We start from the raw sequence: 26,100 nt of genomic DNA, 5'->3' as shown, positions 1-26,100 counted from the left end.
AACTTCACAGCCTCTGGTGTAGAATGTGCTCCTTGACCAGCCCTGGGCTTTAGGGGAATCCTTTCGCCTGAATAACTGGCGGCTGGCTGTGGCCAAGCCCGGGTGGAGCTGACCCGGGTGATGGCTGGACGCCAGCCAGGCCTTGCTCTGTCACACATAAACAGCTCTCCTGAAGCCCTCCACAGAAGGAGACAGAAAACAAAGCAGGGAAGCATAATTAATTTATTTAAGTTTATACAAAATAAAACAGAAGTTTGTTATCATATAAAAAAACAAACAAAAAACAAAACCAAAAAAAAAAAAAAAACCAAGCATTTTTGCATATGGGAAGTTTCACAATCTGGGAGTGAACCATAGTGCCGGGTTTTCTGAGCAAAAGGCTCAGGACGTTTCAGCTGGCTGAGGTGGCCAAGGTGACATATCATAGACCCCAGAGCAGTTTGACACCAGCCACCACAGGCCTCTGCTCCAGACTGTGGCACTTGGGACTCTTTCAATGTTCACTTTTGTGGCCCATAAAGTCCTTCCACCATGTCCCTTCCTATTCCGTCCTCCCCTGTCACTTCCCCTTCACTTCCTGGTCATCCATTAACCCCTCCACATACCGACTTCCAATAAGACAACATCCTCCTAGTAGGAAACACATCCCTCACCTCCTCCAAAACCTACCTCAAGTTCCTCTCTTCTAGCCAGCACCCCAAAACCTGATCCAGTTCACCTCCAGAGTGCACTAGCTGGCTGGAGGAACACCCTTCAGGGCTGAGGAACTGGTCCCTAGTCTGGGCCTGTCACCTGTTTGCCGTTATAGTTTTAAGTATAGTCTAAGTAACTCTTAACAGAAAATCCAAGATCCAAACTGCTTCGGAACCCAGTGGTTTCTGAGTGATGATATGTTGCCACGAGTAGAAAATCCCACACCGTGAAATCTCATTTCGTGCACATAACATTATTTAAGAACACTGTAGAAAATTACCTTCAAGCTGTGTACATACGGTATTATGAAATAGAAATAAATTTCAGGTTTATACTTGGGTCCCACCCCCAAGATACCTCATTATATGTACTCAAAGATACCTAAGCCTGAAAAGACTAAAATCCAAAACTTTCTAGTTCCAAGCACTTTGGATAAGGGATCCTCAACCTGTGTTTGCTTATGCTTACGACCCCAGTCCTCCTGTGTCAACGGGTGCGCTACAACAGCGGTGCATGCTAGTGTGCCCTGAAAAGTATGCAAATGCTATAGAGTGCAAGCGGGCTTACCCTGGGCACTGCCACAGCTCAGGCTGCTTCCCACCCTTGGAGGACAGCACTGTGCTCTCAGCTGTGCGGTGCTGCCATGGTGAAGTATCCACCGGTGACTAGGGTTTTACCGCAGGGACGTGAGGCCCCGATTTTTGTGTTTCTTTGGTGAGCTTCTCTAGCCCACAGCACCAGTCAGGGCTGAGCACGCAGCGGTGCTCAGTCTTGAAGTGTATTGCTTTCCATCGAGTCTTCTTGCATTGATCTGCCACCCACAGTGTGATGGCGACATTAGGGTGCAGGGTGGTGGAAAAACCCAAGCCCCTTTGTCCATCCTCTTGAACATGACCTCCAGCCTGAAGGGCACTTCTGGCAGCCTGGCCTGGGGCCCTGGCACTTCCTCAGCAGTGCTGGCCCAGGCCTCAGGACCATCAGCTGAATGATTTCTCATTCCCACTGGAACAAAACTCCCCACAGAATGGGTGGGTGGGAAACGTGGTTTTACTTTGGATGAACCAATCAGATTGACGTGCAAATACCTACTAGGGTCGCCGCCAGGTTAAGAAACCCATTGTGGGGATCAACCCTGGACAACTTGGAGGGCCACACCAGGCACCCTTTGCTTGGGGATCACTGTCTCAACTGTGGTACCCTCACTCCCTGAGCTCAGCAATATGCCAATAAAACGGCCTGTAGCTTTAGCCCCCTCCAAGGGTGCCTGGTACACTCTAAACTGTTCTTTTCACCAAAACCACACTAGGTGGTTGCAGAAGCTGAGGGAGTTGCCTCCCCCTTTCAGAAAAGCCCAACACATATGTGTTATTCAAAAAACACATTGTGAATCCTCCTCCCTCCCCCTAACACATCCCCTATCCCCAGGTGCACAGAGACACATATTACACTTGACAAAATTCATCTTCTTTTGATAATAACCTAGCCTATGCTCCAGGCAATGCCACTGCAAAAGTGTTTGCATGAAATCAGTCACAATAGAAACAAAGCCCGTCACCAGAGGACAGACTTGAGAGCCACCTCGGCTGCCTCTTGCTCAAGAGAGCCCAACCTTCCAGTCACTCAAAACAGGTTTGCCTCAGGCTGACCGTCAATGGGATTGAAAACAGCACCCTAGGAGCCTCCCTAGCCCTGACTGACCCCAAAGCCTGAAAAAAAAAAAAAAAACAATACTTTGCTTCAAATCCACCCAAAGTAAAATGCAGAATAAATAAATAAGCGCTTCCAACATGCGCTGCTTGGGAGTTTCCAGCTGTGTGTGGCTGCAGCCTTCATGGTGCTCCCCGGAGACTCTGAGACAATCCAAAGGCTCTACCCACCCCTTCTTCATATCCCCTGGGTCACAGTAAAGCATGTACTGACAGGCGGGTGGAACAGGGAGGGGACAGGATGGCTCTTAACTATACTTGCTGAAGAACTGGGTGAGAATCAGCTCTGCAGACTGGCCCCCCTCCTAGTGCTCGTGGAATCGTGTGTCTATCTTTGGTCAAGCGTTGTGGAGTCATGCCTTCGGAAGAGTGGCCTAGAGGAGTGAGAGAAATGGGCAGAGTCCTGGATGAGGGGTGTGCACACACGGCTCTCCTCTCCCAGAGACCCCTGGAAGCCAAGGCTTCTTCCCTCAACACAATCCTTGGGAGACTGGTGGTCCTTGAAACCTCAGCATTCGGGGCTGAGGTCCAATTGTCGCAGAATGTCCTGCAGAGAGCCCTGCAGCCTGCTCAGAGCCACCACCTCTGTGGAGTAGAGCGAGGCTTCCAGGACGCCGTCCAGGCTCTCTGGCTTCTGCAGGTCACTGGTCTGGGGCAGGGAACAGCTCTTGGAGGAGGCCAGCAGATGGAGAAGGTCTCGGAGGTTCTCCAGGTCGTTGGATATTTGCACCACATTTCGGGAAGGCAGGCTGGAGAGGATCTGTTGGTAGACTGCCAGAGTCTGCTCCATCTGAGACAAACTCAGGATGGGGTGGAGCCCGGGAATGAAGTCCAAACCGGTGACCCTCTGCTTGGCGGATACCGACTGCTGTACAGGAAGGAGGAAGAGGAGCAGCAGACACTCAGCAAATGGCGGGGGGGGGAATCAGTCTCCAAAGCCCTCCAGCACATCTGCCAGCCTGGGCTGCCTCCTCCCTTTCTCACCTTCCTGGTCCAGGCCCTGATCTCCTGTGCTCAGCTGATGGCTGAGCCACTGAGCTGGTCTCCCAGACGGCTATCGTTCTGAGCCCCCCCCCCCCCTTAACTTCTAACTAATCTTCTTGGGTAATTCCTTTCTCCAAATGACATCTGTGAGGGACTGGCCATGGCTCTCTGTTCCTTATACTCACTCTAGCCTCCCTCCCTTTTCAGATCTCTCCCTCCCAGTCCTATCCTTACATGGTTCTCCCTCATTAGGGTCAAAGTCGGGCCCCTCCCCACTCTAGTGAATCTGGTTTCCAGGAAGAGCTCTTCCCTCCTGGGTGACATTCTCTCATTGCTACCCATATTTGGGTAGTTGGGTCTCCCATGTACAGCCCTGGTGACTACTTTTAAAAGATGATGACGATTGCTCTTCTTTGTGAGTTTGAAAGGAGGGTGAGCCACAGGCAGGAAAAGCTGTAGCTAAACCGGTTAGAAGCCTAAGGATCCTCCTGTGTAGACTGACAAGTGGAGACACTGTTGGGAGTCTGGCCACCTGTCAATGGGACACCATAACCTTTAGAGGTTCCTGTGGTCCTGGAAACTAGGAGTCAAGGAAGTAGATTCTGGTGGGAAGGAGAATGAGAGAGACAGAAACAAAGGACTGAGGAGAAGGGGAGATCGGCTGCAGAGCAGGGAGGGACCACAGTTCTCCCTGATGTGTGCCTTACACGCTCAGCTTCCATGAGGGCAGGGTTTCCTGTGGCAGAGGGAAAGTGAACACAAGTGGCCTTATCACAGAATCTATGGTTTCTTAACGGGAGAGTATGACAAAGTCAAATTCCTTAAAATGGCTTAGAATTAGAACCACAGTTGAGCAGTCGGTGCTGGGTTTAGAACTGGAACCACTCAGCTCTGGATTCCAGCAGGTGGAGGCGTCAAGAGCCATAACCAGAGAGAATGGATACCCTAGGCTTATAAATCCCCAGCCTCCAGGTCGTGCCTGGCATTCCGACTCCGATTCCAGCCCCACTTTTCCTTTGTCTCTCAGAGTCTCCCTACCGTGTGCGAAATGTCATTGATCCTGGTGACAATGGTCTTGATGAGGGTTTTGGTGTCATCCTGGACTTTCTGGATAGGCACAGCTTGAACATAGGACAGATAGGACCAAAGCCACAGGAAGCGGCACAGCGGTCTCCAGCACATTTTCCTTCCTGGGATCTTCTTGGGCCTGCAAACAGAAGGAACAACACTTTTCAAGAGCCCAGTATAAATCCACCTGTCGGCCCTGCTGCCAACTTGCCATCAGATGTGGATAGATAAGATTTGCTTTCCTCCCTAGCTAGCTACCATCCTCTCAAAGTCAAAGACAATTTGTTACGGAACCTGGGTTAATGAAATGCATCCCCTTAGAAAGATTTTTAGCAGGTCAATAAAGCCACAGTGATGTGTCCTGTCGATCATAGGGCAGTATTTGTCTGATGGGTGTGATGATGATGGGGGCTTTATTGCATACTTCAAGGGAAAGAGAACCAACTCTTAAGGTCTAGTTGAACATAGTTGTTTACTCACTGCCTAACTTTAGGTGTATCACATAACCACTCAAAACTTTACCTTTCTCCCTACAATCTACCTATCTCTGGGCTTTTATGAAGATGAAATTAGCCAATGCACGTGAGAGAGTTGGAGGAGTTGGAAGTGTTCCTCTCGCTACTCTATTACTAGGGACCCAGTGCTGCCCGGCCCTTCCTGTTACTCTATGCTACCACCTTCATTTCTGATTTATAACTTCCTTCCTCTCTCAGGGGGAACCTGAATGCAAGCAGCGTTTCCCCCATTAGACGCGGTGCACCAAGGATGGAAGATACTTCCTACCCTCCAGCACCTCAGTGTAACAGGAGGGGCAGACAAGCAAGAAGGCTGTTTCAATGCAGGAAGATGGAGCTTCACAAGAAGACAAGTGTGAGACATCGCAGAAGCCCAGAGGAGATTGCCGTGGCTGGTGTTGAAGACCAAGAAGGGGCTGGGAGAGCAGAACACGGTCGCCACATGTGGCCAAGACGTCAGAAGTGCAAAGGTGTGGAGGCAGGAGTGAACACAGCACATTCACTTAGAATGCTGGAAATTTCAGTCATGGAACCCTGGGTTTTTAAATTAACACTATGCGGATGCTTGATTAAGAAAACACAAGTTTGATGAGATGCATGAGGCAAAAAGGTAATAAAGTTAAATGTATGCAAGTCTGTAGCCAGTGATCCATGCTAAGGGTGTATATATGAGCTTGAATAATAAAGATATTCATAAGTATTAGGATGAAGAGTGTGGAGATGGTAGAAAAACTGACTTTTCCTTTTTGCGTTCTTCCTCATCTGGGTCGTGGTGGGAACAGGTGATGCATTGCCATCCATTGGTGGTAATATTAGTATAACTCACCTTGTGGCAGTACAGCAAAAATGAGCACACTGCTTATCTATTATTTATAGTGCTTGCTTAAAGGTACGCTCTTTTTAATCTGAGTTTTACAGAAGAGAAAACAAATGAGCCTCAGAAAGATGAGCCAACTTTTCCAAAGTCAACAAGATAAACAGCAGGCTGGGATGTGTGAAGGACAGATTGAAATACAGCAGTCCCGACCCCCATCCACAACTTTCCAAGGTTTTAGTTATCCTTGGTCATTTGTGATCCAAAAATATTAAATGGAAAATTCCAGAAATGAATACTTCATCAATTCTCAATTGTGCCATGCTGAGTAGTATTGTGAAGTCTTGTACTGTCTCATCCTGCCCCTCTTGGGATGTGAATCATCCCTCATCCAGGGTATCCACACTGTATACATTACCCATCTGTGAGCTACTTAGTTGGTTAGCAGCTTGGTTATCAGATCAATTGTCATGGAATCACTGTGTGTTCCTGTTAACCTTTATTTAATTTAATGATGGTCCTAAAGCAAGAACTGTGTTTAAAGGAGGCATACACATTCAAGGAGTGAGGAATTCGAGTTCTATGGGTCTGTGCTCCAAGGCATATGAAGAATACATGGATATAAGCGGCTTAGTCCCCTCACAAGTTTCAGGTGTCCACTGGAAGTCATGGAATGTATTCTCCACAGATCAGCAGGGTTGCTAGCTGATATCCCCCTTCAGTCCCTTGAAACTCCAATGGGGGAGCCAAGTGTAATAGTTCAGCCCCAGGGTTTAACTGCAGGCTCTGTTTTTGTTGTTTGTTTCTATGTGTCTCTGGGCAGGAGAGATAACTTCCCAAAGTATCTGGTCCTACCTGTACAATGGAGCCACTAAAGGGTAAAAATGAGATGAATTTTTGATATCCCTGCCTATCTTGGCTTGTGTCTGGCTCAGGGTTGAGGGAGTAAATGCCAGCCACTTAAAAATTATTGTAATTACCGGGCAGAGCTTGAAACGCTCTGGGCAACAGCACCTGCAGCTGACCGAGCCACACACTTGGCCCGCTGCCTCCCACAAGCATCCCAGTGGGGTACCTGGTGCTTATGGGTTCCCCCCTGCAGCACAAGAGTGTGTGGCATTCATTTCTAAGATTTATGTGTTGACGACACCCTCCTTCCTTACAAAATTTACTACCAGATTAACTATGGTCATATCATAGCTATTTTCACATAATGGCCACCCCGAACTATTGGAATGGACAAACAGGTTTACAAGCCCTCTCTCGGCATGGATAATATGCCCCAGTGGATTCTGGCAATAAATTGCAGTGCTTTGAAAACATGGAATTGAGATGCTGTTGCTGAGTAAGTATGCCTAAGATGAGAGGCCAGGCTTCTAGGACACGCATGTGGGGGGGTGGGGGGTGTTGCAGAGAGAAGTGGTCACAGGTCCATCTGAGATCAAAGCCATGGTGAGAACCGATTGCCCCGACAGCACATAACATGCTTGTGCAACACACACACACACACACACACACACACACACACACACACACACACAAAATCAACATACATAGCCATGTTGTGGAGACTGTTAGTTGCTCCCAGTGTCTTATTTTTCTTTCTTTCCCAGTTGAAGACACTCCAGAGTCCTAAGGGAAGTATGCGGCCATGAAAAACAACTGGATACTTGCCAGCTTCTACCATTAGGTGCAGTCATGCAGCCAAATGTGACCAATTAAATAGAAGCAGAAATGCTATGTGGCAGCTCTTGGCATTGTTTATGGTGGCATGCATACCTGTGACTTTAGCATTTGTGAGGCTGAGGCAGGAGAGTTTCTTGTAAACCCCTGGCCAGCCTGGGCTCAGAGCAAGACCTGGTCTCAGAAAAACAATAACCCAAAATAAGTAAATAGTGCTAATAAAAATAAAGAGCAAAAATGCCCCTCTGTTGTAAGAATGCACATCATTAATTGCGACGAAAGGGGCAATTTAAACAGAGCCAATGCCTCGATTAACTCTAAGGACAGTGGGGACACTATCTGGTGATCAGTTAGATCTGGGGGTTGGTTGGAGCTCAGGGGAAAGGGGCCATGGATGTAGTTCCAGGGAGCTGAGGCCACAAAGGCTTTTCTTTCTAGAAGTTTCTTAAGTGGGTTAAATACTTAAGAGTTGTTATAGTCTAAGATCTGCCAGAGAAATTGCTGAGATGCTGGTGCAGTACACTGTGTCCCTCACTTCTGGGGACTGTTGCAGCAGAGCCTGGAAAGAAGAGGGACCGTGCAGAAGGACAGGATGGGCACTGCTGGGCTACCTTCCCGCCTACTTCTGTTTTACACGCAGGATATCTCACTTGCCAGCTCTTCTGCGGGCTGCCTGCCTTCCCCTGCCATCTAGGCCATGCCTTCTCCATTGTGACTCCCCGGTGGGGCACACAGGAAAGGTAAAAGAACAGAGGGGGGAAGGCCCAGAGGCAGCTCCAGGCAGTGACACATGTCTTCAGAAAACAGTGGGCTGCACCATTGGCCCACCAGTTTCCCCTTTCTGATCTCACCTGGGTCCTGGATAGACTCCCCCTCCCCAGTTGGGTGATTCTTCAACAACATCCCTACAGGGCAATTCTATGCTCCCACCGTCCACCTCGCCCTTCCCTGCAAACAAGAGCGTCCTAATTACCCCAAGATAATGGTAGCCTTGGATATGAACATCCTCTCCTTCCTTCCGTCCAGGGGACAGGGCTAACCCTTCAGGACAAGATGGGTAGGGATGGACACAACTGATGCTGCTTCTTCAGATCCAGACTGGAAGGTGCAAAAGCCCAGGTCAGTTATGCAGCAATGGGGGAAATGGCAATTGGGGGAGCACTGGGTGACAGAGGCATCTGCTGACCAAGGCTGCCGTCCTTGGCCTCAGTCTAGCTTCCCCCGTACCAGAGGTTAGCAAGAGACCCAGAACACACTCCCTTCTTTTTCCTCTTCTCTAGCCACCAGATTTTTATAGAACTTTTTTTCTGATAATCTTTGGTATGCTACTATGTATTAAATTCAGGTAATGTTTGGCTAAGGAGCATATGAAAATATCTTGGAAATGCAAATCGAAACCACAGTGAGATATCATCTCACCTCAGAATGGCTTTTGTCAAGGACAAGTGACAGCCGATGCTGGGTGTGGGGTGTGGAGAAAGGAAATGCTTATACATTGCTGGTGAATACAGCCCCATGGGAAACAGTGTGGAGGTGCCTCTGAAAACTAAAAATAGAACTACCTTATGATCCAGCCATCCTGTTCCTAGGCATATACCCAGAGAGAAGAAGCCAGTATGTCAAAGTAAGATATTTCGCTTCCGTGTTTATAGCCAAGATATGGAATCAATCTAAGTGCCCATTGAGGTATGAATGAATAAATAAAATGTGGTACATATCCACAATGAAATAGTATTCACCATAAAATAAATGAAATACTGTCATCACGGCAATATGAATGGAATTGGAGGACATTATGCTGATCTCAAAGCAGAGAGAGAAGAACAATTCTCAGAACCTCAGAGGAGTGTGGGGGAGAGGGAGAGGATGGCTATTGTAGCCGAGTACAGGGAATGTTAGATAGGAAGTGTGACTTCTTTAAAAAATGTTTTTATTGGGGCTGGAGAGGTGGCTCAGTGGTTAAGAGAGCATACTGCTTGCTATCCCAGAGGACCAAGAATTCAGTTCCCAGCACCCATGTCAAGTTGCTCACAGCTTCCTGTAACTGTAGATCCAGGAAGATCACAGCCTCTAGTCTCTGAGGGCACCTAACTCATGTTCCCCCGCCCCCATCTGTATGTGTGTGTGTGTGTGTGTGTGTGTGTGTGTGTGTGTGTGTGTCTGTCTGTCTGTCTGTCTCCACTCTTAAAATAACAAAACTAGCATTTTTTATTACATTTATTTCTTTAAACTAAACCTTTAAAATTTTTTACACATATTTAATGTGTGTATTCACTAGCATACATCACACTTTACCCACTCAGACATTTCTTTGCCTTCTCAATATTGATTTTATATTAGCTATTTTGAATTGTCCAGTTAATTATGGTCCATAGCTATCTTACTGAAATACAGAGTATTAGAAAATTTTTCTCCTGGGCTGGCAAGATGGCTCAGTGGATAAAAAGCAGGTATTACCAAGCCTGATGACCTGAATTCTATCCCTGGGAACTAAATGCTGGACCCTTCACATGCACTCTGTGGCATATGTGTATCTATCCCCTCCCTTGCACACACACACACACACACACACACACACACACACACACACACGACAAAAAACAAGGGCTAGTGAGATGTCTCCGAAGGTAAAGCCACTTTCTACCAAGCCTAATGATCTGAGATCAATTCCCACAATGACCCGTATGGTGGAAGGGATCAGTTAATTCCTGCAAGTTGTCTTCTGGTGTCTGTAGATGTGCACTCTTGTACACACACACACACACACACACACACACACACACACACATGCAAAATGTTAAAAAAAATGTTTTTAGAGATTTGCCCTTGCTGCAGGTGATACACTCTTGGGGATTTCAGTTCATTCTTCAAATGTTGGCCACAGTATGCAATTTGAAAATCACTAAGCTAGCAGGAGCAATTTTCTCTTCTCTGCAACCAAAGGCCTTGCTTGAGAAATCATGCTGACATTCTTAGCTGGTAGGCACAGTGTGGGTGAGGGGCTTATATTCTTTTCATTCCCATCAGGGAAAGCAAATAGATTTCAACTCCTGTGTCAACTCTGATCAATTTTCAGTGGCTCCCCGGAGCACTGTCGGAAGGAGAACTGGAGCTCCTGCCACACTGAAAGAGGGTGCCACAATCCATTAGTGACACCTGCACTTGGCTCAGCATCTACAGAGCAGGTGTTTATTCAATTTTTGTTGAATGAATAAGTAAACTATTCTCCATCCTTGATCTCCATTGGCTGACCAGGTTAACCTGTGGTCAGGGTGGCTTCCATCTGAAAAAAGTCATCTTTCTTTGTTTTGAGGCAGTCTCACAAAGCCCACACTGGCCTTGAACTCACCGTGTTGTCCACACTGGCCTTGAACTCTTGTCTGCCTGCCTCTGCCTTCCTAGTGCTGAGATTATAGGCACAAGCTGCCATCTTAGACTTTAGTTTTGCCCCCACAGAAATGCCTATGAAGCTGTCTTAAAAAGCTTCAGGGTCCAGCTTTCTCTTTCTCCAACACTTTGAATCGCCTCTGCGTCTTTTCTGTGTTCCCAGCCTCTACATAATTCCGATTTCTCTCAGCTCCCTGACCCCTGCTCAGTGTGGATTGTCATTCCAAGTGACTCCAGACCCATCCATGAGTCTGTCCCATCCCAGCACTGTGGGTCTTGGTCAGGGGACTCATGCTGAACTCCCCCTGCCAGCTTTATGGCTCCCCTGCAGAGCTCTGGTACTCCTCAGAGCAAACACCATGTGCGCACAGATGCGGACTGAATCTATGGTTTAGGTGAAATGTCAGCAGGGGCATGACTGTATATTCAGAGAGCTCACAGACAGCAGGAAAGATGCGAGCATGTAGTTTGCTGTAGAGCAGGGTATGTCTGTTGTCACATGGGGGAACAAGTGCAAAGGAGACTTGGGTATCTGAGTGCCAGACATCCTGTTTTTCCACAGAACTTAACCTCTGCATTTCTGGGATATGGACAGAGAAGAATTTCAAGGCTGTGTCCATGGGCTAGAATGCTCATGCATACTCCAGAAGAATCCCATGTCCCTGGAGACCCTGTTCTAGCTCCCTGTCTCCCATGTGCCTCTAGGGGAATGACTGAGGCTCTGAAGAGTCTTCCCAGGTGGCCATCTCTACACCCCACATGGGTCACTCAGACACGAGCGGCATCTGCCTGGGGCTGATGGACAAGAATTCATTGCAACTTCCCTGGCTCTGTCCTTGGCTCTTTGAGTTTTTTCCTGGAACAGAGAGAGGAAAGTATTTTCCCCAGATACCGAGAAGAGTTTGTTATTTCGGGTATAAGATGTACCAAATATGAGAAGGATGCTCCTTTAGCCTATGTGGACATGTTCCCCTCAGCCCAGCATCCTTGGGTGTTTGAGAAAGGAAAGAACTGAAAAGAATCTTTTTTTTTTTTTTTTAGGGAGAGGAGTGTGCTTCTCTTCATGCCTCAATGAGATACATGATCACTGTGGTCTTTTCACCCCTAGGGGAGTGAGCTGGCTGTTAGACATTCCACCTTTGAAATTTGGTTCCATGCATCATACAGATCAGAGAAAGGTTTGGAAACGCTCTCCCAGTCCTATCAAGAACTCTACAAAAAAAATATGACTCCCATTCCCACCTTGCAAAGGGCACCCAAAGAGCCTGTGCTCCCAGATGGTGCCACCAAGTCCCTGCCCTCTGTCTACCTCTCCTGACTACCATGCTTCCAACTGAAATGACTCAACTACTTTGTCCTCTCTCAAGCAGCTCTCCACACCAGGCAGTATGGGATCTGACCAGACTTAAAACACCACTTTCCCAGTAAGACAGAGAGGAGTGTATGGGCATCACACCCACAAATCCAGTCTAAAGGAACCCCAGAGAGAAAGACAGCTGAGGGGGGAGGGCATGCTGGAGCTTCAGGCTGGCAATGTGCATTTGGCCATCTTGGGTAGAAATGCCTAACAGTAAAAAACGTGCTGGCTACAGGTTTTTCCCATGATCTGGGGTTCTGTTCCCCAGAGGCAATCCACGAAAACGAAAATTTGCATGGCTTTGAGGGTAGACGAAGTGAGTTCTGGTGCAATTTTTTTTTTTTTTGCGGGGGTGGGGCTAGGCGGAATGGGTTCTTCCTGACAGTGTTTCTACCCACCTCTACGCCACAGTAGTTTCAGCACTGGGTTGGCCCCCTCCCCAGTCAAGACCCTCACTGGAAAATAAATTTTTTTTGACAAAGCAACGCTGTATCTAGCCCCCAGGAATCCGGAAAGGCTGCATCCCTGCACGTCCAGCCTCGCGCTTTCCATCTGACAGGTGTGGGATCTGTTCATCTCAGTTCCCCAATCATCTCAGGTCTGCAGACCAAACACACTCCTGGAGTCCTGGCTGGCTCTGCAAGAACAGGTTGGTGCCCTGTGGGCACAGGCCGGCCTAACCCGGAATTCAGCACGCTTCAGTTCCCAGCCGGCTTCCCTCTGTCTAGAACCTCACGGCAAAGCTACTTAGTTTAGCACCAAGCCGTTCACACTACCTCCCTCCTGCCTCAGTTTCTCTGGTTTCCAGAGTTAGGTGGGGTGCTATGGTGCGCCAAGACGGACTGACGGAGAAAGAGAAAGCATGCCCAGGGCCTTACCTTGCAGCTGCTGGCGCGGGGATTCCTCCGGGGCTCCATGCCTGCCTGCCCCTCTTATAGCTGCCTCAGTGCCACTTGCGCAACTACGGGACCAGCCCCGGTCCCTGCGAGCGCCAACTCCCGCCCCGCCCCGCGGGGCAGCGACGGTGGTGGCAGCGGCCTAGTGCTCCTTGCACGAGCCCGGGCTGTGGGCGCCTCGAGGGAGGACTTCAGCCGCGCCCTCGAGTGCGAGTCTGAGGGCGCTTGGTAGGAGCCAGCAATCCTCGAGGTCGCGCCAGCGGCTCCTGCGCGCAGCAGTGGCTTAAGAATCGGTCCCTTGAGATGGCGCTTCCAGCAGCGCGGGGAGCAGCCGGGAGGGTGGCTACAGGAGGCAGCTTGGGGACAGGGCGGCCAGTGAGCAAGGCCGGCTGCCTCTTCCGACGACTCTACATACCCAACCTGGCTGCTCAGAGGGGGAACTGGGTCCTGAGTGGCACCTTTGGCACCGGAAAGACACCCGATCCCTAGGTATGAGATGCCTGCCTTTACGACACAGAATGCACCTGCTTCGAAGGTTCCAAGCACTTCAGCATTTAGGACCGCTCTGGACCAGTCACCCGGGGCGGGTGACAGGAGTCTACTCCAGATCAAACAGTATTTTCTTCATTAGGGCAGGAGTATCCTTGAGTTCCCAGTGGGAGGAAACAGGTACGGGGTGTTCAGCCTGGTGTCTTATAACCCCCCGCTGATAAGGATTAGAGGTGGCCAAGGACCGTGATGTGAACAATTGAATCAGGCCCATTGAGGTCACCTCAATTGAGAACAGCTTTGAAAACGAACCAACACCCTCAGAAACAACCAGAGAGTCATGTTGAGTAGGAGACACAGACTACCCCAAATCTTGCCTTCCCTGGTTTGGTTATCACCCATGAAATAGGAATATTTTTTACATAATTAAATGGCTGGGAAACAAACAAGAACAATAGTTCTGATGCAGAAAGTTAATGCCGGGCAGTGGTGGCGCACACTTTAATCCCAGCACTCTGGAGGCAGAGCCAGGGGAATCTCTATGAGTTTGAAGCCAGCCTGGTCTACAGAGCCAGATCCAGGGTAGGCACTAAAACTACAAAAAAAAAAAAAAAAAAAAAAAAAGTTAAATTTTGGTGTCTACAAATAAAGTTCTGAATTTTGTCAACAAAAAATTGTTGCCTTGTTTTTTTTTCTCTTGTGTTAGTCCTTACAGGGTAACCTTCATCCCCCTCTTGGCCTACAAAACAGGAATTGTTTGCTAACCTGTGAACTACAAAACACACACACACACACACACACACACACACACACACACACACACACCTGCACTGGATCCTCCTGGCCCCCAGTACTGCCAGCCTCTCTATGGGGATGCCTGGCTGCTGGTCCATCTCCCTGTTCTGCATAGACCCTGCTCTTCCTCATTGGGGAGGCTTCCTTGATTGTGGACAGAGAACAGGAGCCTCTGCCATTTACTCTTGAAGTCCTGGTACCTTCACAATGCCAACAACATGTAGGTACCCGGGAATGATTTGCTGAGGTGAATCTCAGGTCACCATGGTCACCACACAGCTGTCAGGTTAGTACACTTCTGTATAAGCATTCTTCTAGGTTTGAGGCACTGGGAGGGTATATATATTTTAAACTTGGGAAAATATATTTGTGGTGATGATGTAAGAGGAACCAGGAAAAACAGATTCAAGACAGGTCCTGGGGGCAACCATCATATTGCATTTGAGACTTCCTAATGGAAGCATGCCCCCCAAAGGCAACCCATTCTGTGAGGTGATAGGTTACTTTGTTCATCGTCGTATACAAGGTAAGAATTTAGTGCCTACCTAGCACAAAGCTAGAATATTTTTTATTTATCTTTGACAATTCCATATATGTAAACAATGCATATTGTTCATATGCACCTGAACTCCCCTGGATCTCCAAGAAACTCCCAACGTCTCATCCCCTGTCTCCTCTCATGCCCAAGTGCTGCATGTTAGAATGTTGACTGATCTTGTTGGCTTGATCTTTTATAGGTTTGTGCAGGGAACCATGGCAGCAGTAAGTTCATGAGTGCAATGGCCATATCATGTCCAGAAGATGGCATTTTATGCTGCTCTTCCTCATGCTCCAACTCTTACATTCTCCTACCCGCTTCTTCTGTAATATTCCCTGGGCCTGGGGAGGAGAACTTGATATAGCTATCCCCCTGGGGGCTCAGCACGACATTCTCAGCACTTTAACCAGTTAGGAGTCTCTGAATTAACTGCTGACCCCTTCAGAGAGAGGCTCCCCTGGCTAAGGTGGAGGGCAGCCTCGATGGGCATAAACCTGAGTATTCAGAAGGCAGTTGACAACATGTCAATTTAGCGAGACAAGAGAAGTAGGTTTCCCCCTAAAGCCTACAACCTCTCTAGCTGTGGGCTTTTGACCACGAGATCAACAGCATCAGGCATCAATTCCATTCTGTGATGTAGACCTTAAATCCAACCCAAAAGCGATTAGCTACCCCGTAACCTTTGTGCCACTTTTACACCAGTGGTCACATCTTACCTGGCAAGGGAGTGTTGTGGCATGCAGGGCTCACCAGAGGGAAGCACCATTGATGGTTTTTCTTTCTTAGCAACCTGCACAGCATCTTCGAGCACAGCTGCTCTCAACCTGTGGGTTGTGATCCCTTTGGGGGTCGAATGACCCTTTCACAGGGGTTGCCCAAGATAATTGTAAAACAGATATTTATATTACAATTTATAACAATAGCAAAATTACAGTTATAAGTAGCAATGAAAATAATTTTCTGGTTGGGAGTCACCACACCATGAGGAACTGTATTAAAGGGCCACAGCATGGGAAAGGTTGAGAACCACTGTTCTAGCACTGTATAAACTGGCCAGCAAGGAGGAAGTTTTCAGCTTAGTTCCAGCTTGATTTTTCTATGTCCTACAACCAAAATACATTGTGTTTTCAGCAATGGGGTCTTACTGTCAAGTTCTGATGGGCAGCCAAGAGCAATGCTGTTTGGGAGAGCTCTGGGACCCCCCTGACCAATAAGTTGTAGGGAGTTATCCCAGGCCTGGCACTATGATTTTCATTTAATAATCTATGTCTGCTGGGTTTAACACATATTTGTAAATGAAAATTACTAAAATAGTGAAAAATAAGAAATAATACAATGAATTGTACTTATTACCTAAATGTAATAATTACTATTTTCCATATTTTAGCTTCAGTTTTTAAAAATTATTTTAAAGCAAGTTGAAGACACCATGACTCTAACTAAGACATCATATTTCCTCCAAATGTCTCAGAATTGTCTTTTATAATTGCTTCCTTTGAACCTGGTTGTTTTCTTCCTAATATGTATTAATATCTTGGTGCTAAGTATGCGATCTACCACTGAAGTACACTCCCTAGAGAAAAAGGGTGGGAAAGAGAAAATTAAGATATGTATGTGTGGAAGTTAGAAAATGCTAACGCCAGCATTAGCAGCGGGTTAGAAATGTGTTGACATCGAGAAGAGGTAAACAGGCTGAACGTTCAGTTTAGGGAGCTAGTAAAATTATTGACAGGCAGATAGTGCACTATCCAGGCATTTAAAGTTACCTTGTAAAGTAATATTTCATGAGGCAGTACATCGTATTTTTAAATGACAATGGATAAGATTACAAAATGGGCAAAGTGTGGTGCCGCAAGCCTTAAACCCAGCCCTCGGGGTGGGGAAGTAGAGGCAGGTGGATCTCTGTGTGCTCAAGGCCAGCACAGTCTATATAGTAAGTTCCAGGTCAGCTGGGCAGCATAGTATGACCTTGTCTCAAAAAATTTACAAAATGTCATGTGTTTCCTGATCACACATGAGCAGATCCACACATCCACACTGAGCTACAATGTATTGCTAGGAGCAGGGTTAGGAAGGATTTTGACCTTTGACCTCTTTTCCATGCTTTTCTGATTTTAAAAGTATCTATGATGACTATTTGAGAAGGAGAAAAGAGAGGACAGTAGGGCATATGTGACTATGATCAAAATATGTGCATGTATGAATGTGCTACGGGAAACACATTACTCTGTGCAATTAGTGTATGCTAATGAAAAAGAAAATGTCCACAGTGGGCACCCCACTTTCCTCGGGAGTAAACTAGGGATCTGACCCAGGGCCTCGAACATGCTTAGTGAGTGCACTAATCCTGAGCCCCAGCTTCATCCCGGGAGCTACTTTTAAAAGAGAAATCCTTTTATCCTATGGGAATGAGTTAACTTTATTTTTTTTGTCTATAGGCTATAGCATTCACATATGATCAAGTTTTTCCTCGTCCCCAGCATCTTTGTGATTTTGCTCTAGAAACTTAGATCATGTGTGGGGCTAGACAGCCTCAGGGGAGGTGTCAGCATCACCTTCCTGGGGGTCACCAGGGGAACTGTTACCCAGGGATTCTGCCTGAACTCAGCAACACTCGAGACCACACTGGGAAGATGTGGACTACGTTCTCAACGACTGGGTTTTGCATTTGGTTGATTTTTAAACATTATTTTATTTCAAAAGTGAGTTAGCTGAGCATGGTGGCCCACACCTGCAACCCTAGCCTTGAGAGGTGAGAGTGAGAGGGCCAGGGTGTGTTCTTCCAGGAGGTCAGCCAGGCGTCAGAAGATTCCATCTTAAAAAACATAAAATAAAGAAGAAAGGAAGAAAGACATGACATCTAACACTAAAAATCTAGAGGGAAGAGTTCATTTTTTCAATATTCTTTCTTTCTTTTTTTTGTGTGGTGCTGGGATTTGAACCCAGGGCCTTGTGCATGGTAGACTAACACTATGCCACCAAGCTACATTCTCAGCCCCTTTTGGTTTTTTGAGACAAGGTCTCACTAAGTTGTCCAGTCCTGTCTTGAACTCTCAGCCTTCCTGACTCAGCTTCCTGGTAGTCTGAATTATAATTGCCACTATACTCGGCTTTAAATAAAGGTTCAAAGGGGACAAAGAGACATGAAAATTTATTTCCTCTAAGCCCACCCCTCCTTAGTTACTGTAACCTGTTTTCACAGGTCTTTTCTAGGTTATTGTTCTACCCATATATTTTATTTATGTATATGTGTTCCCCCACATATTTTCTTTAAAAAACACCTATACTAATTCATGCTACTACTCTTACTCTTGTCTTTAAATTTTTATATTTTGGAAATTTTTAAATTTCCATAATACATTTACAAAAAAATGGCATTAAAATATCTCCACATTCCTAGCATCCATTTTCAACCATTATTGATTTCCCTTCCTTCTTTTAATATATCTAGAATATAATTTCTCTCTCCTGTACATGGACCTGAGCTTTCTTTTTAAAGTCAGTGTGTATTCCATTTTATGGATACGCCATAATCTACCTAACCACATTGTTACATACATACTGTTGTAATTAATATATTTAAATATAGTTCTTTGATCCCTGTGTGAGTATATCTGTGGGAGAAATTCTGATAAGTAGAATTATCAGGCAAAGAGTATGTGCATTCAAAATAGAAATATATTGCCAAGTTACAGTCCTTAGAGATTGTACCAATTTGCATATGCAATTGACTGTGAGTAACAGTGGTTTGAGCATTAAGGATATTAAGTTATCTCTCCTAACCAGAAGCCCCAGGAAGGCAGGTGCGGTTTCATGCGGTAACTTCATTGTGAATCCTCATCCTTTTGATGTTTCCTTGTGTCCTTGTGCTTACGGCCCCGAAGTCGCAAGAAGGATGATGCTCTGTGAGCATCCGGTCCTCACCCTAGTAGGCAAGGTGGGGCAGAAGGCAGTCTGTTTCCTCCCCTTGAAATATTTAAAGTCTGGGCGGGATGTCAGGCTGCCAGCCTCCATGGGACTCTGTTCTCAGAGGTCACCCATCGCTCTGGTCTCACCTCTTTCTCGGCTTTCTCCAGTTCGGCCTGGTGTCTTTATTCATTAACAGATGATAAATTGCATTTCTTTAGTTCCCTCCAAGGCCGATTTCCACTTCATTGTGTTCTACTTGGATGATTTGAGCTTCCAATGGGCCTTCTTAGTGGAAGGGGACAGTTGATGTCAACCAAGCCTTGTCCTAGTCACCCTTGCTCTTTGCTAGGGAGGGTCTGCCCTTCTCATGGGAGCTTCGGTGAGGCTTAGCTTGTGAAAGCCCAGGGCTACCAAGCATGCTAATTTTATTTCTCGTCCTCACTAGGAGTGGGACTCAAGGCTAGCAAAGGAGGTGAGGGTTGGGGCTCATTGCTCAGCAAGCTGGTCAGCTTAGCTGTGTGCCTCAGTGCCTAGACGTTGATTCCTAGGTCTAGTCACTGGGTGTTAGAAAAAATGAGAAATCCAGGGCTCCCTCTTTAGTACACAGGCATACCCCGGTTATGCCCTGGTCCTTGCTGGTCTTGTCACAGAGTGGGTACCCGTGTAAGGAAGAACAAGAGGGTAAAGGTACAAAGTGGTCCTTTGGACAAATGGGTGTCCCTTTCTCCAGCGGGTCTCTGTGGGCATTCTAGGCTGGCTACTCTCCCTCCTGGGCTCTGAGGGATGTTCTCCAGTTAGTGCCCCATGTTGCTCATGAAGCATTGAGCTTGCTTTCTCCCCTTTTCTTTGGTCCTTGTGTCCTTCGCCTCTCTTCCTCTTCCACTGTGGACTCTTTTACACAAAATGATGAACCATCAACTAAGTGTTTTAGTGACTTTTTAGAAACAGTTACCGCATCTCACTAATGCTACCTCCAGGAGTTCAGTGCATGCTTGGTGAGTATTGTCATGCCTGTCAGGATATCTGCAGCTAGACTCGGGGCTTCTTAAAGGGAACCCTCCTGGTGTCTCTTTCTCCAGGCAGCAAGTGCACAATCTTACAGTGTCATGAGTAATACTGCAAACTGGCCCCAAAGCTTGAAGCAACAGTCATGTTTCCACATCATGGTTCAGTGAGTTGATGGCATGGCCTTATTCCAGTGAGTGGCAGCAGACTGCCAACTCAAGATATAGACAGTAACTGGGCTAGCCTGGGTTTGTCTCCATAGTGACAGTTGCTGGGTTCCCGAGAACAGCAAAACGGAGTGATACCTCAGGTGTAAGCACCTTCCGAGTCTCACCTACCATTGTGTTTGATGTTTCTTACTGAAGCACAAGGTTTTGGGGATGGAGACAGCTCAATAGTAACCACACAGTGAGTCATGAAGAGATCAGGATTCATACTGCGATCAGGCTACCACAATGTGAGGTATCAGGAAGCAACAGCATGGGAGGCCAAGCTGTCAATCAGAGAGCAAGGGGACAAGGGGACAAAGGCTCTGAAAGGCTGCATCAGAGGAGCAGGTGATCAGGGAATGAAATAAAGGCTGCTTCCAGGGAAGATGAAAAGGGCTGAACTTTGAAGGCCCTGCCCGTAAGTGGGAGCGTCTGAAAGTGGATTCCTATGCTCAGGCCACCATTCTGGAGGAATCAACTGGTAGAGAAACATGGGAAAGATGGTTGAGGATAAGACCCTAAAATCAAGGTGACAGACTATGAAGAATTATTTGTTCACCTTTTTTGTTTCTTCGCTCCTGGATCCAAGGACTTTCACTGAGTATATGCTGTGCACTGGGTTCCAGGCTAGACCCTGAAGCTGCAAAAGCAAGTGAGATACGGGGCCATGCCTCAGCAGTGCGCAGGAGCATGAAGGAAGACCTAGGAGATGGAGGAAAGAGATCTGCTAAGGTTGACTGGCCCCACCAAAGCTTATGTTCAAACTGAATTCCCATTGTGAGATACCAAGAGGAACATCAGGCAGGACATGTAAGAGATGAATTATGAATTGATTAATGTGTGAATGTGGTATCTGAAAAACTTTCAGAATGGTGAGCTGAATGATCTTTTATTCCTTACAAAGTACTCAGATTCTGATATTGAAAGTATTAATGAAAGTATATCTGAGAGTGTTAGACAAATAGATACAGTAAATAAAAACAATATTAAATTAGGAAAAAACGGAAATCATTCTGACATATCCAGAAGGCATTTTGAAGGTAAGAACCCCAGGTCTGTTAGCTGAATGACCAACCTAGAAGGAAAAAACAGTCATATTGTCACCAGCTTTCCCATCTAGAACTCAATGCTGCTGCTGCATTGAGAAGTGGGGAGATGAATGTGAAAGGAGAGGAAGGGGTGGGCATAAGATGCTTGGGGTGAATGTAAGTTGCTCAGGACATCAGGCTGTAGATGTTTAACAGTCAATTGGGCTGAAGTCCATGTAAGGGACCCAGGAGGGAGCTATGGATCCAGGCATCATTGAGAAGGTGTTGGCAATTTCTCCTCAAGCTAGGATTGTGAGGACCAGCAGGATTAAGCCTATGGACTGTTCTGTGATCCACAAAGTTTTGCACAAACTAGTCTACAATGGCCAGAATGGAATAGGGAATGGGGATGGGAATTCGCTAGTGCGAGGATCAAACAGGAGTCTGAGGAAGCCACAGGATCCCGTCAGCTCACACGAAGAAAAGTCCCCCAGGGACAAAGCAAGAACAGTTAACCTTTCCTCACTTTCTTTATTTAATTTACCCCCAAAAACTCATGTTCACTGCAGAAAGTTAGAAAAAACAAAAACAAAAACTGGGAAACAGGCCACCAGCAAAATCATCCAAAGCCCCACCATGCCGAGACTGTCTGGCTCTTGTGTCTCCTCCAATAAGCCCTGACTTGGTAGCAGCAATGTATTCTCGGCTTGGTATCCAGCCTTGAAGCTTCAAGGAAGGAACGAAAACCAAGAAGTGAGTGGCAGCAGCCTCCCTGTCTGAGCTCTGTCCTCTCACCTGGTCAGCCTTTGCTGTGGGAGTGCAAGGTCTAGAGGCCACGGATTTATGCAGAAATGGCTCCAAGAACCTAGGGCTGAGCAAGCATTTGGGAAAATGTTCCGGAGAAGCTGCAAGAAACCTTGGGCCCTCCTGGAAGTTGAGACAACACATCTGGGACATCCTCAGTCTCATAGTCCCCCCCACGGACAAGCTGCCAGCAACTAGAGCTGGTTGTTGAAGTAATAGGGAAGGCTGGCAGACTACAAGCCCCTGGGAATGTGCAGTGTGCCCAGCACCACATTGGGTCCTATTTGGTCCCATAAACATGAAGGATGTAGTTCATATCCTGAAGGAATTCAGCAGTCCTAGGGGGAAAAAATCACCATGGAAACAGGACCAGAAAGAGATTATTGGCCATGGTGTTAAGGGCAGACCCTGGAGTCACACTGCCTGGCTTGATTCTTGGCTCTTCCATCAACTGGTGCATGACTTGGGGTGAGTTGCTTCTCTCTGTCTTCCTCCCTGTCTGTAATGGGAGCAGTGCAGGAGCACCTTGCAGTTGCTATGAGGATCATTTGGGTTATTACAAGCGAAGCACTCTGCTCGTGTTAATTATTCATCAGAGCAGGAGAGCTGGAAGCCAGGAGTAGCCAGCTACACATGTGCTGAGTGTCCAGCAAGGGGATGTGCCTGCTCAGCAGAGTGGAACACAGTGGCCAAGAAAGTCCATCTTTCCTACTTTGACACAACCATTGGTTCTGGTTTGTCCCATTATGGTCTGTTATGGAGCTGAGGAGTCAGAAGATCTGTCTGCCCAGGGCTGAGGCTGCCAAGTGCATTTCTTCTGCAGCCTGGTTACATAAGCAGTGGGGTTGCTGCATGACCCCTGGGAGGGGGTGCGGATATGGCTGAGCCGCGGGCTGGGCAGTGAGGAGCTGCTCTCTCTCCCACAAAAAGCCTACTCCTGGGTTTGGCCCTCCAGCTCCTAAGGCAGCGCCTTGTGCATATCATTGTTCCGTATGTGCCTGGGGTAGATATTGATTTAAAAAGTAAGATACCTGTTATTCTGATATACAAGTAATGAACATCCAGAGAATTCCAAATTCTGATAAATCCACTACCCTGAAATCGCAAATATTTTATATTCTTGATGTGTAACTTCTCTCTCATCTTGTGTCTATGTGTATATTTTCCATAAGAATAGGATTATATAGCAATATCATCTGCAGTTGTCTCACATTTTTTACTATGCCATTAAATATCTTTCCATGATGTAATTTATGACACCTGCATTGTGCCAATGTGCCATAAATTATTTAACCAATCCCTTTGGTTGAAACTGGAGAACATTTTCAATGATACTCTTTCTTCCCATAAACAAGGCTCTCATGCATAATCTTGCAGATAAATCTCTGCAGATATTTGTGCTTATTTCTTTAGGATCATTTCTAAAAGCCATCCAACAGGCATGCACAGTTCTGGGGCTTTGTGTGCTTACTGTTAGAATTCCCTGGATGAGGCTCCCAGTAATAGCTTCCTACCCAAGGGCCTGCAGAGGCTCAACTTAGTCACTTGTGGAGAGCTGGGGGATAACAGGTCATCAAGCATCTTGGAAATACCTACTTTGCTGTGCTGGCTAATTTTATGTCAACTTGGCACAAGCTAACAGTCATCTGAGAGAAGGGAACTTCAATTGAGAAAATGCCTCCATAAGATAAGGCTGTGGGCCAGCCCATAGGGCATTTTCTTAACTAGTTATTGGTATGGGAGGGCCCAGTCCACTGTGGGTGGGGCCACCCCTAGGCTGGTGGTCTTGGATTCTCTAAGAAAGCAGGCTGAGAAAGCCATGATGAGCAAGCCAGTAAGCAACACTCCTCTATGGCCTCTGCATCAGCTCCTGCCTCCCAGTTCCTGACCAGTGTGAGTTCCTGCACTGGCTTTCCTCAGTGGACTATGATTCAGGATATGTAAGCCAAATAAACCCTTGCCTCCCCAAGGTGCTTTTGGCCATGGTGTTCCATCACAGCAATAATAACCCTAACTGAGACAGTTGCTAGGAAGAATGGCTGAAAAAAAGAAAACGGCAGAATGTGGTCAGTCCATGAGCGGCTGGACATTTAGCTGCTCCTTGAAAAAGTCAGGGGAGCCCCTGCTCCCAAAGACTAAGTAGAGCTGTGTGAATAATTCCATAGAGGTGACTGGGTTGCCTCATAGAGGGGAAATAGAAGGGACAGACTCTTTGCAGCTCAAACACCTGCTCTTTGGGAGCCCTGGGTTGCCCTACCCACTAAACTGCGGGCTGCTCTTCCAGCTGGCTGAACTCCAGAAGGCCGTGCTGTGTGTTCTCATTTCTCCACACCCACCCCAGCCCAAGGGGAGAAGTGGGGCAGAGTAAATGTTTGTTGAACTGATAGGACAAGCTGCACTCTAACCCCAGCTCCCGTTTTCAGATGCAGACTGCAGCATCGTACTGCTTGGCCAAGTGTACACTGAGCATCCTTTCTGGAGTACTGTGAACAGTGTGCACCAAATGCTTAAAAGACGCACAACTCTTGACCTCTAGGAATAGCTTGGAAAGGAACCCAGGGTCTCCAGGAACCAATACCTGCCTGTCTTGCATCCTAGGCTGCTTATCGCTGGAGAACATTTCCCGCCCTGTTACCCACGTTCTGCTCTTCCTCGGTGCATAGTTACCATACTAACTTCTGTAGCCCGCCTTTCCTGAGCCCCAGCGGGGCATCTTCCGCAGTGTGTGCCGTAGTCAGTGATGCACATGAGTTATCGGATCATCTCAGCCAGTGTGCTTCTGAGTGCAGCCGGGCAGCATCTGCGTCGAGGAGTTACCTTGCTCCACACCTGGCCGATGACAGGGTGCTGCATCACGAGCAGGTGCAGGAAGTGTGAGAGAGGGCACACTCGGGAAAGGAGGTTCTTTTAATGACTCAGGCATACCCTGCAGCGCCACGACCCCTCATCCGTCTGCTGCTTAGACTGTGGCAGGCCTGAGCTGTGGAATTGCACACTACTCAGAGAGGCAACAGCCCTGTTTTCAGCCACACCTTGCAAAAATAACAACCTGAAATAGGATTGAGCATATGGAAGCTGGAAAGGAGAAGGAGAGTGGCTGAAGGCACAGAGTGGGTCTAGAATCCATGGCATCTGGTATCAAGTCCCAGGCTCAGTTCTAGTTAAACGGCTTCCTGTTTACACTATGATACAAATGTGATTATGTGTAACAGAAAAGACTCGTTTGTTTGAAATAGGCTCTAGAACCCAGGACTTCTGCTTTGTTTCAGGGTCTCGTGTTGTCAGACTGACCTCAAATTCACGATGTATAGCGGATGATGACCTTGAACTCCTGATCTTCCTGCCTCCACCTCCCAAGTGCTGGGATTATAGGTGTGTGCATCACGGCTGACAGGACTTCCAATATACACTATGAGTTCCCCTAGTGAGTTTTAGAGAGGATTTAATTAACTCTAATTTGATTCAAAGGAGCTGGCCTCCCGAGACAGGAGTTTATGAGATAAGGGGAGACTCCACAGGAGTGACATCTGCCAAAGAAGCCAGGCGGACGGGCAAGCCTGCGTCTCCTTCCACGGTTCCAGAAGCAGCACTTCTGCATTAATAAGAAATGAATTTTTATTGATAGTGGAGTTAATTACTGATGGTAAATTTGCTCTTTTTTGACAAGGAAGAATGATTAAGACATTAACCCACACTGTACTAGTGGAGAGATCCTAGGGCAAGCAACTCTTCAAGGTGGCTGATGCTAATCTCATACTCAAAGTGAGAAAGGAGGGGCTGGCAGGTGTCAATCAACTCGCTCAAAGTTGTCCGGCAGAGCCCCAGCTTGAGGCTCAGTCTGAGCAGTCAGGGTTTTTCTCCTGTCCCAGCCAGTCTTACCCTGGTGATGCTGTAGAAGTTCCTGGGACCCAGGTCTTAGCCTAGCCTAATAAGATCAGAATGTCAGAATGCCTGGTTTTGGTGCTAGGCATCAGTGGTTAAAACTTCTCCAGGTGGTCCAGTAGATAGGTCTTGATCACATAGCCTTCACCTCAAGGCCCCTGAACTCAGAGGCAGCCCCCAACCCAGAGACAGAGGGACCCATTGGGAATTCCCTTAGTATCATTGGGAGCTTTAAGGACAGATGCTACCTGAGATCCAGGGGCATCATTTAAGGCAGAGACCCTGGGAGGGGGCTTGCTCATTAGCCCATATCCTTTTAAAGCATCCTAGGGGGGGTC

At 47.2% G+C, this 26,100-nt stretch overlaps 1 protein-coding gene across 1 annotated transcript; it reads right to left on the bottom strand.

The window, feature by feature from the left end:
* Positions 1-287: 287 nt before the first annotated feature.
* Positions 288-13,179, bottom strand: Lep (leptin). Its single transcript, XM_059257460.1, has 3 exons — positions 13,086-13,179; positions 4,422-4,590; positions 288-3,267 (listed from the first exon to the last, which is right to left on the bottom strand). The coding sequence occupies exons 2-3, from the start codon at positions 4,563-4,565 to the stop codon at positions 2,908-2,910; spliced, it is 504 nt and encodes a 167-aa protein (XP_059113443.1). The 5' UTR covers positions 4,566-4,590; positions 13,086-13,179; the 3' UTR covers positions 288-2,907.
* Positions 13,180-26,100: the final 12,921 nt, after the last annotated feature.

Source organism: Peromyscus eremicus, chromosome 3 (genome assembly GCF_949786415.1).
Source record: "Peromyscus eremicus chromosome 3, PerEre_H2_v1, whole genome shotgun sequence".
NCBI classification, from domain to species: domain Eukaryota; kingdom Metazoa; phylum Chordata; class Mammalia; order Rodentia; family Cricetidae; genus Peromyscus; species Peromyscus eremicus.
The sequence above is the reverse complement of the archived record's forward strand: the minus strand, read 5'-3'. Positions and strand labels throughout refer to the sequence as shown.

What these genes read in the sequence shown, in the direction of transcription:
- Lep (XM_059257460.1), bottom strand. Translation starts at nt 4,565, where the DNA reads ATGTGCTGGAGACCGCTGTGCCGCTTCCTGTGGCTTTGGTCCTATCTG. An exon ending in TCAATGACATTTCGCACACG is followed by an intron (nt 3,268 to 4,421) that starts GTAGGGAGACTC and finishes CTTCCTGTACAG; the next exon opens with CAGTCGGTATCCGCCAAGCA.